The following is an 11,328-nucleotide window of genomic DNA, read 5'->3' as shown; positions in this document are numbered from 1 at the left end:
GCAGGGAAAAGGTAAAATACCACCCCAAGCTGATATCAAGAAAGAAGTAAGGTGTTTCTTTTGTAAAAGAAAGGGACACGTGAAGAAGGAATGCACGAAATTCCAACAATGACTTGAAAAGAAAGGTAAACCAACCTCATATGTATGTTATGAATCTAATATGGTCAATGTTAATATTAACACATGATGGATTGACTCTAGATCAACAATCCATATTGCAAACTCTTTGCAGGGTATGCAAAACCTAAGGAAGCCAGTGGGAAGTGAGCAAAGCATCTTATCAGGAAATAAGATGGGCTCACATGTGGAAGCAATTGGAACATGCATTTTAACTTTAAGTAGTGGTTTTGTTTTAAAATTGGAAAGAACCTTTTATGTATCAAGTTTCTCACGAAACTTAATTTTTGTTTCCAGACTCGTACCATTTGGGTATTCCTTTAATTTTAAAGACACATTATTTCGTTTATTACATAAATCTGATTGTGTTGGGAATGGTATTTTATCTGATGGTCTTTACCGTATTTTATTACAAAATGATAATACTAAAAGTTCAATGCATGTTCACGTTGGCATTAAGATGTGTAATATTAATGAGGACTCCTCTATATTATGGCATCGGAGATTAGGACATATCTCCATAGAGAGAATTAAAAGATTAGTTAAAGATGAGGTACTTAGTACTCTTGATTTTACTAATTTTAAGACTTATGCAAACTGTATTAAGGGAAAGGAGACCAATAAGTCCAAAAAGGGTGCTAATAGGAGTTCAGACTTATTAGAGATAATTCATACTGATATATGTTGTCCAGACATAGACATACATGGTCAGAAATACTTCATCTCCTTTATAGATGATTACTCACGATATATGTATATATATTTGCTTCATAACAAAAATGAAGCATTGGATGCCTTCAAAGTCTTTAAAGCTGAAGTTGAGAATCAATGTGGTAAGCAAATTAAAATTGTGAGATCAGATAGGGGTGGAGAATATTATGGTAGATATACTGAAAATGGACAAGCACCTGGTCCTTTTGTTAAGTTTCTTCAAGAACATGAGATTATTGCCCAATACACTATGCTTGGTTCTCCAGACCAGAATGGTGTTGCAGAAAGAAAATTCGAACATTATTAGACATAGTGCGGAGTATGCTTAGCAACTCCAGTCTTCCTAAGTTCTTGTGGACTGAAGCACTAAAGACGGCTGTGTATATATTAAACCGAGTTCCAACCAAGGCTGTCCAAAAGACACCATTTGAACTATGGAAAGGTTGGAAACCGAGTTTACGATATATGCGCATTTGGGGATGTCCGTCTGAAGTCAGGATATATAATCCACAAGAGAAGAAACTGGACCCGAGGACTGTTAGTGGGTATTTCATTGGATATGTCGAAAAATCCAAAGGTTACAGGTTCTATTGTCCATCTCACACAACTAGGATTATGGAATCAAGAAACGCTAAATTTCTTGAGGATGATGTGATTAGTGGGAGCGATTATTTCAAGAACATAGTTTCTGCACATGATCATATAGAATCTCAACCTTCCACATCAAATGATAGATTGGTTATAGTTCATAGCACTCCTCAAGTATAAACTAGTGCTGAACAACCAATCATTGAAATTCCACAAGTTGTTGATAGTATTCTAATAGATCAAGCAGTTCAGGAATTACAACAAGCTCCTGAATAACTAGTTGAACCATAAGTTCCTCAAGGAACCATTGGTACAACATTAAGAAGATCTACTAGAAATAAAAGATCAGTAATTCCTAGTGATTATGTTGTATATCTACAAGAATCTGATTATAATATTGGAGCCAAAAATGATCCTGAAATATTTTCACAAGTCATGAGTTGTAAAGAGTCAAATTTATGGCATGATGCCATGAAAGAAGAGATGAATTCCATGATGAGCAATGGAGTTTGGGATCTTGTAGAGTTGCCTAATGAAGCAAAGGCTATTGGTTGCAAATGGGTCTTTGAAACTAAGAAAGATTCGTTAGACAATATTGAGAGATACAAGGCAAGACTTGTTGCAAAGGGATTTATTCAAAAAGAGGGAATCGATTATACGGAGACGTTTTCTCCTATATCTAAGAAAGATTCTCTACGTATAATTTTGGCATTAGTTGCTCATTTTGACCTTGAATTGCAACAAATGGATGTGAAAACGATATTTCTTAATGGAGATCTAGAGGAAGAGGTTTATATGAAACAACTTGAAGGTTTCTCCTCTAGTGTTGGTGAACACTTGGTTTGCAAGCTTAGGAAGTCTATATACGAGTTAAAACAAGCCTCCCGCCAATGGTATTTTAAATTTCATGAAGTGATTTCTTCATTCGGATTTGTTGAAAATCCCATGGATCAATGCATATACCAGAAGGTTAGTGGGAGTAAAATATGTTTCCTTGTTTTATACGTAGATGATATTTTGCTTGCAACCAACGATAAGGGTTTGCTGTATGAGGTGAAACAATTCCTTTCTAAAAATTTTGACATGAAGGATATGGGTGAAGCATCTTATGTCATTGGCATTAAGATCCATAGAGATAGACCTCAAGACATTTTAGGTCTATCATAAGAAACCTATATTGATAAACTTTTAGAAAGATTTCGAATGAAGGATTGTTCACCAAGTGCTGCTCCCATTGTGAAAGGTGATAGGTTCAATTTGAACCAATGCCCAAAGAACAACTTTGAAAGGGAATCAATGAAAAACATCTCATATGCTTCTGTCGTAGGAAGCCTTATGTATGCTCAGGTCTATACAAGACCTGATATTGCATTTATTGTGGGGATGCTAGGTCGATATCAGAGTAATCCAGGTATGGACCACTAGAGAGCTGCAAAGAAAGTGATGAGGTATCTACAATGAACCAAAGATTACATGCTTATATATAGACATACAAACAATCTAGATGTGATTGGTTACTCAGATTCAGACTTCGCCGGTTGTGTTGATTCTCGTAAATCAACATCATGATATATTTTTATGATGGTCGGTGGAGTTATTTCTTGGAGAAGCACTAAGCAGACCTTGACTGCTACTTCTACCATGGAAGTTGAGTTTGTCTCCTGTTTTGAGGCTACTTCACATGGTGTATGGATTAAGAGTTTCATTTCTGGGCTTAGAATCATGGATTCTATTTCTAAGCCATTAACAATTTTCTGTGATAATTTAGATGCTGTCTTTATGGGTAAAAACAATAAAAGTGGAAGTCGAAGTAAACACATCGACATTAAGTATTTAGCCATAAGAGAACGTGTAAAGGAAAAGAAAGTGGTTATTGAGCATATTAGCATTGAATTAATGATTGCTGATCCTTTGACTAAAGGCATGCCACCTTTGAAATTCAAGGATCATGTAGAGAAAATGGGACTTGGTTCCACTTTGTAATGATATTGAAACTCTTATATATTATGCAATTTTCTCAGTGCACATTATTTTGAGAAAATATATTATTATTGGACCAAGAATAGACATAAGGTTTATTCATTAAGTAATATTATCATATTAAGATTAAGAAACTAAATACATCATGATACATGGATGATAATACTCGCTCTTAGAGGACTTATCGCTATGATTCGTGTATTTATTTCTTAAGAAAGTTGTTCAAAAAAATTAATTCAAATTATTAAGATAAACGTATAGACCAAGTGGGAGAATGTAACCGTTATTATTAAATATCTAATATAATAATAATATAATTATTATCATTAAGATTCATAATTCATTATCATGAATTTCTTCATTAATTATGGTTTAAATGATTTCAGTTTTTTATTCTTTATACATGAAACTATTATTATTAAATTAAATATTTAATATCATTAAAGTTCTTCATTATGGTTCAAACGTTACAAATTTGAATTAATTCTTGAACGTTATGAATCGGTAATAATAAATGTTCTTGATGGGAGAACATCTATATATATGAGAATTTTGGTCCTTGGGCTCAATCATCTCTTTGAAGCGAAAGGCTTTTCTACACCATCTAAAGCGAGAGTTCTGACCCTACTAAAGTTCAAGAAGAAATCTCTGTAGAAATTCTTTGCGACAATGGCTAGAGGTACGTTATTTTGTTTCCGCATCAGTTTTTATTGTGTTTCTATTATAACAATTTAGAAACACAAGTTAGTTTAAGTGATTTCTAACGTATTTGAGTGTCATGCACTTGATTAAGAACAGGAGTGTGATATGCCAACGAGTACGTTGGAACGAGGGGCAGCAATATATGAACATTAGAGTATTAGTTGCGAAGATGAAAGGTTAATTCGGAAGATAAGATTTATGAGAGATCGTGGAAGAAGATTATGATGATATTCGTTTCTTCCACCTTATTCTCAATGTGGGCAGCCTTACATATTCGAGATCAAATCGAACCGTGCTGACTCTTCGACCATGGCATAAAGACTCATCGTCAATACCAACGATTATGGGTGATGTCTATTTTGATGTAACTGAGAGAAAATGATCAAGTAAGGCAAATTGAGCTCAATCTTCTCTCTCTCTCCAACTACTACTACTCCGTGCGCAGAGGGTATACAGCCAATAAAGGGGGTGAGGAATTGGTTGGGATGATGCAGGAACCATCACTTGGCTGTAACGGCGAACGTGAAGCATATGAACTGGAACAGATAAGGTTGGGTTCCATTAAAGAACAAAGAAACAGTGGTGGCTTGATGCCTTGGGTCCCACTCCTTTCCTTTTCTGTTTCCTTGGATTAGGTTGAAGACACCTACGCCTTGCTGTAGGTAGATGATAACCCTAATAATTAATGGCAGCCAACAGCTATCCTTTATGAAATAGGGAATCACAAGCAAAGATAGGATTCGTGCATGTCAAGATTGGCACTCATCCAGAGAAGTGAGATGAAAATGAAGATAATGTTGAGATACATACATTGCCAACCAGCTGTTAGGGTGTGTTGTGCCCCATATATTTTTGTGTCAGCAGATGCTGCTTCAGAACAAAAGAATCATGGTGTCTATCCAATCTGTAACCAGCTTCAACAAGCCACCAAGCATGAAGACAATTGGGTTATTACAGACCAACTCATTGACCTCTTGTGCTGTGTTATCCATGGAAAAAAAATAAGACCAACAAATAGACAGGACCACAACACAACACCGACTGCTTCAGAATACAGGCAACGACAGCTTCCTAAGTCCATTCTGATCTTCTTTCTCTGCTTCGTGTGTTTGAAGGAACTCATTCTTCCGCAGAACTCCACTCTACTGCCATCATGACACTTCCAGCTTCCAGTGGAGCCTCGAGCTGATTTCGCTAAATAGGATCATAAGAGGTGCTTTCTTCACCAAACAACTCACATCAAGCTTTGTCTCGGCTTCACTTGCCACTTCCTGTATCAAAATCTAAGGTGCCAGTGTCAAAACCAAAATGACAGCACCTTCAGCGATATGACAGAATAAGATTATCTGCAACATGACATCCGAACAAACTACTCCATTCTTCAAAGCTATCTTGGGCCAAAGTCTAGATTCTCCCACTTGAATGGCTCAATAGAACCAATCTGTGGTGAGCCTCGGAAAAATAAGCAGACACAAACACAAACTGCAGCAATTGCAAGCATCGAATGGACATAAGGGCGTTGAAGCAGCCCCCTAGAGTATGTCGTTCGTCTAAGAGGTCGAGCCCCCATTAAAGCGCATTGTGCACAAGATGTTAATTGTGAAGTTTGAGAAGTCCCATGCCTATTCAGTCCTACCCATGGCTCGTCCATGGATATCTCTCCGCCTACAACCGATATGGTCACTTGACCATTTGTCCTGTCAGCAAGCTTCCTGGCCACCAGTCTGTTATAAGAAAGATTGTTCCTCAAAGTAGCATACATATAGGGGGACTGATCACTGTCATCCAGTATCGAGTTCCAGCAATTGATCCCAACCTAACAAATTAGAGATAAATAGATTAGTGAAATTCCATGCGAACGGTTCAAAAGTAACTTAAATGACGACATACACAATGGAACAAATGAGAAAAAAGCAACCTTTAATACTGCATCATTCCAAAATTGGCACACAATTGCAGTTATTTAGTTCATTTGCAGCATGGCACGTGCTGTTGTATCTAAAAATACAAGTGCAGGAGAGGATTTATCTGGCTACATAAGAATTAATTTTACCTCTTGTGGATCATTAGTGAGTGCATCAACAATGTCCTCTGCGTCCAGCATAGATGCAGCCATATGCAATGGAGTCATTCCACCAGGGCCAGACATGTTTGGAGGAAATAGATACACCTTCGTTGCATCTTTTCCATGGCATACACAATAATGGAGAAGCAAATCTATCATTTGCTTGGACTTTCTGTTAACTGCTCTGATCAAGAGGTGAACTTCTGAAAGCATTTCCAAAGACTCTTGCTCTAAGGCATCATTCCTCATGCTTCTTTCCACTAGAATATCTAGAAGAGTTTTGATAAGATTACACCAATCTCGCTCAACTGAAAATGTAAATAGGTACTTAAACCGTGTGATGGAGAAATCCAGCAAGGTCACGCTCGATGGTGCATTAGTCCTCTGGAACAGCCAACCAAGTTCATTTAGGAAATGCATAACATCCTCTCTCGACCTGGGTTGCACACTACTTTGAACTTGTTCCTCTGGGATGGCATCTGCCATCTGAACATCTTCATCAATATCTGATTCAAGGGCTCTCAATTCCTGACAGATACTAGCATCGGCGATGATAACAGGAAAGCTGTTCCCTTTGAAACCATTTTCGACCTGAGTATAAAATTCAAAACTTAGTCTAGAGCAAGGGTTATTGAACAGCATATTCCAAAAAGCAGTAAGGTCATGTTTTGAACAATTTACTGCTATATCATCTAGACCCAATTGAAAGTGATCACCTCAATAAAACATCGACCAAAAACCCTTGGAGATCCTCCTGGAAAGTCAAACCTTTCCACACAGGAATCATCATATATGGTGCCTGGATATGCTGAGCAAAGAACTTTCGAAATGTATTTACCCATATAAGCACAGTGGATCCTGCATAATGAAACTAAATTATGAGCAACATGAATTGGGTAGTACAAGCATTTTAATGGACAAACAAGCATTGTGAAGCTCAACTCACTTGGTGCCAGGAACAGTCAAGTTGCGACCTTTTAGAACAAGGGAAGTCTCCTGCCCACCAACAATGGCAACAGGTGATATTGATGTCAGCTCTGGAGCACTCCAAGCTCTCCAAGATTTAGACAGGCGAATCTTCCCTGTAAAACATACCAATTATATAGTTATTTAATTTTGACAATTTAACTATCATGGTCATATTTTTAATCTGACAATTAGAATACTTCAACAAAGATGGTTCAATGAGCATTACAATACTTGAAACTAAAAAAAAAAGATGCTTGAATAAAGATGGATTAGGGAAGCATACCATCCTTATGTGACACCAGCTGTTTATTTGTAGAGACTAAAAACCTCCCATTCCGCCAAAACTCAGTATCAGAATATTGAACTAGTGAAGTGACACGCTGAAGAAGATCATCATCAAGCTGAAAACCAACTTAATCTTTAGAACACTAAAGGCTGAAGTAAAGTGTGAAAACAAATGAATCATGAAAGAATAAGACACTGACTTCTTCCCATGCAATCGATGGCATTGATAAATAAATAGATAGAACCACACAACCAGGCCGAATGTAGCTCTCCATCTCTGATGGGCTGTTTGAGAGCCAACTAAATACCTGCAATAACAGGAATTATAAGTGTTTACTTTAGCACTCAATAGAGGCATGTTCATGGGAGACGTATGTAACATCGCCGTACTGTGACATACCACCTGGCACGGGTGGTATGTACCGATCCGATAGGGAACCGATATAAACAGTACATACTGATTTGTCAGTACATACCATACCATGTGTCAGTACATACCGTACCAACGGCTGGTCAGTACATCGGTACACAACGGTAAGACGAACCATGTTTCAAACTACCTGAGTACGAAGTGTATCCGGAAAACAACTCGGATCCTTGCCGAAGAGCTTAAATGTTATTCGCCCAGTCCGATCCTGTTTAGCCACGTCAGTGCAAATATGCAAATTAGATGGAATAGTATAAACATTCAAAAATGCATTTTTAGAATGTATGTTACCTGAGCATCAGAATTTGAACTAGAGGGAGAGTGATCTGAACCAGAAGACTTGTAACCTGCTCGATGCATGACACTTGGAACTGCCCCATCTTCAAGTAGTGTATCTGACTCCTTAAAGAGCTGAAGCTGTGCACTTCGACCATGGCTAACACTTAGCTCAATGGTTGCATTGTCTTCCTGACATTCTGATGCTTCTGCATATTTCTGCCTTTCCATGGTTGAATGTAAAGGGAATAGCTTCTTTGTAACTGGGGGAGAAGATGAAGGAGACCTCTCCTCCATAGGGTTGCTACTTTCAGAGGAAAGATATTTAACCATAGATCCCAGTTCTGTGGGACTCTCATCATCAGCAGGACCAAAAAGCTGCAAAGGTAAACTTTGACGGGCTTTATGAACAACCCGACAAGGCACTTCCACCCCAGACCGATCAGTGCATTTTTTTGTAAGGACCCCCGCTGAAGGATGGATATGAGTTGATTTATTATGTGAATTAACATCAGTGGGTGGTTCGGCATTTTGGATCTTGGCCTTATTATTGCCACTACTTTCACTACTCCCTTGTGAGAGAGAGACAGGGTCATTAGGAGCAGATGCTGCTAGCGCGGCAGAGAGGGCTGTCAGCAGGTCCGTTGTGGATGGTGCATTTTCTTGACTATTTTTCTTCAGTGATTGTTCAAATGACTCCAGTGCTGGAACTTGAGATACATTCAAATCAAAACTTCCAACAGGTATAGATGATCTTGAGGAAGGGTTCGCATTGTTTGGAGCACTTAGTTTACTAATTAGTTGGACAAGACGATCTTGATCAGGCAGAGGAGGGATGCTACCTGGTTTAACTTGATTATTACCTGCAGTCAGAATACCAAAGATGAAGCAAAAATCTCAGCATGACATGGAATGCCTATCTCCGAAGCAACACAGCATACCTTGCAGGTGTGCAAATATCGCTAACAAGTTGACAATATCAAGATTTCCATTTGTCGTACTCTCTTGGATTCTAGGAGGCAATAGTTTAGAAGAAGCATCCTCTGGTTGTGTCTTCCTTCTGCGACGATTGTGTCCTGCTAGCCGCCTCCTACAGCTTCTCTTCCCCTCATCAAACTCAGAAAGGGGGTGAAATCTAAAACACATAATATCACAAGATCAGATGTCTACAGATGGTAAAACTGACAACTTATAAGACATATATATAACTCTATGGTCGCATAACAAATGATGCAAATTCCAACAATCTTATAAATGCCAACAACTTCCAAAGGAGCAAAGGAACAATCGTGTCAATCCTATTTCAGAAACTTAGCAACAGGCTGAACAAGTTCCACGGACACCAAATATCCAAGTTCATAGTTCAGACGAGCCAGATACACCTGATATGAATTACAATGATAACCAGAGAAAACGCAAAGTTCGAACGGATCCATCTTACCTGCTGCACTGCTGGCAGAACCTCTGCATCTGCTTCCCCACAAGTGCCTTGGCAGTCTTACTGTGCACCTCGCACACCTTGTGCCGCTTATGGTAATCCTTGGCGCTCGACAGGTCCGCCTTGCAATCATCCACCTGGCACATCGGATAGTTGCCACTACTCCCTGGCAAGCCGGACCTGACCCTCTTGTTTGGCCTCGCCGCCGGCTCGTCTCCCGTGTAAGCTCCGCCTCCCAGCTTCAGCGATAGGTTCTGGTCATCCTCTGCCAAGTTCCTGCCAAAAGTCGAATCTTTCGGGCCCTCATCCCCTTTCCTCTGGTCGACCACGGCAGCAGCCGCATGTGACGGCTGGGACCCCAGGTGGAGGACCTCCGATGCATCGGTCGAGGGCTGCGCCGTGAACCTCACGCCATCCCAATCCCACATCCTGGGGTTCCAGTTACCGCCGTGGCTCGGAAGAGAAGAGCCCAACAGCCGATGCCGCTGGATCTCTTGCTCCTGGCCGTGAGGAAAGTTGGGATTGTTCTTCCACGGGAAGTCTCGCTTCTTGGCGAGCAGTGGCGCCTCATGGAAGGATCCAGGGAGGGCCTGGTTCTGGCGAAAGAAGACGGAAGGTGCGACCTGCGCACCGACCTCTCCCTCCATTTCCCGCGACCAAATCAAACCCTAAGTTCCTCCTCGATCGCCACCCAATAGAGAGCAGGAAGAGGGCAAAGAGAAGGACCTTTCCTCGCCTTCGCCTCCGATCCAGACTTCCTCCGCCAGATTCCGACCTAAGCAACTGCAAGAAAACCCAGCAACGCATCAAGAAAAGGATCATCTATCTCACAAAACCAACCAAATCCTCCCTCCCCCAAAGATCACCCTTCACTTACCGAATACTCTCTTCTGCCCCATAAATTCCAGAGAAGCGCCACCAAATCTACATAGATCGGTCCGCACAGCCCGAACTCTCGACCCACGCGAAGGGGAAACAAAGAATCGTTCTTCAGTTACTCTTTCTTTCTCGCCGCGGGGTGGCAGAAGCCGTAAATTGGGGAGGAGACGAGGGCTTTCGGCGAAGGCCCAGAGGAGTGGAGCGAAAGGTAAGGAGTACGCGTATTACTGCCGCTATTTGCGTGTCTATTATTTGGGTGCGGTCCCAACATATATGCTTTTACCGATCAGCCCCTCTTCGTTTTTTTAATTATTTTTTATCAATTAAAAATAATAATATTTCCCTCCACATATTTTTCAAAATATATTTTTAAATTTATAAAGAGAAATAAATTAAAATATGCATTTAACTTAGATCACACAATAAATATATTAATAAATATTTGATAAATAATATAAATTATAAATATAGATTCTATAAATTCTGAACATGATAAAAGGATCAATCATGATATTCTAATTTTATATTATCATATTTCAAAAATAAATATTATGATATATTTTTTTCAAAAATTTTAAATGATGAAGATTAGATTTAATCTCATTACTTTATAGCCCTTAATAAATGGTGAAAAAATTTGATAAATGGATTTGATAATGGATTTAGAATATCATCGTTAGATCAATATTTTAGATTAAAAAATTATTAGATAAAACTTGAACTCAGTCTAAATATTATGATTTTTTACCAACTTGATTAGATAAAATTTTTATAATAACTAAATCTCGTAAGTAGATTCAGTATGTCACAGACAAATCAATATAAATGAGATATCGACTAAGTTTAATACACCAACACCAGCAAACAAATATTGTAAATAGATATATCTAG

The 11,328-nt window shown here is 39.0% G+C and overlaps 1 protein-coding gene across 1 annotated transcript; it reads right to left on the bottom strand.

Annotated features, from left to right (window-relative positions):
* Nucleotides 1-4,909: 4,909 nt before the first annotated feature.
* Nucleotides 4,910-10,639, bottom strand: LOC135642794 (squamosa promoter-binding-like protein 15). Its single transcript, XM_065159232.1, has 11 exons — nucleotides 10,436-10,639; nucleotides 9,562-10,341; nucleotides 9,062-9,255; nucleotides 8,136-8,983; nucleotides 7,978-8,052; nucleotides 7,618-7,725; nucleotides 7,416-7,533; nucleotides 7,110-7,245; nucleotides 6,880-7,021; nucleotides 6,152-6,754; nucleotides 4,910-5,914 (listed from the first exon to the last, which is right to left on the bottom strand). Exons 2-11 carry the CDS (start codon nucleotides 10,203-10,205, stop codon nucleotides 5,486-5,488), a joined length of 3,297 nt encoding a protein of 1,098 aa, XP_065015304.1. The 5' UTR covers nucleotides 10,206-10,341; nucleotides 10,436-10,639; the 3' UTR covers nucleotides 4,910-5,485.
* Between the last annotated feature and the right edge of the window lie 689 nt (nucleotides 10,640-11,328).

This window comes from Musa acuminata, chromosome BXJ3-7 (assembly GCF_036884655.1).
Source record: "Musa acuminata AAA Group cultivar baxijiao chromosome BXJ3-7, Cavendish_Baxijiao_AAA, whole genome shotgun sequence".
Classification (NCBI taxonomy): domain Eukaryota; kingdom Viridiplantae; phylum Streptophyta; class Magnoliopsida; order Zingiberales; family Musaceae; genus Musa; species Musa acuminata.
Note: the sequence above shows the minus strand (reverse complement) of the source record. Positions and strands in the feature narration are given on the sequence as shown.

Excerpts from the sequence above, each read along its gene's own strand:
- LOC135642794 (XM_065159232.1), bottom strand. The coding sequence starts at position 10,205 with ATGGAGGGAGAGGTCGGTGCGCAGGTCGCACCTTCCGTCTTCTTTCGC. Across the intron at positions 8,984-9,061 it reads GATATTTGCACACCTGCAAG|GTAATAATCAAGTTAAACCA; the intron begins GTATGCTGTGTT and ends TTCTGACTGCAG. Across the intron at positions 7,246-7,415 it reads GCTGGTGTCACATAAGGATG|GGAAGATTCGCCTGTCTAAA; the intron begins GTATGCTTCCCT and ends TATGTTTTACAG.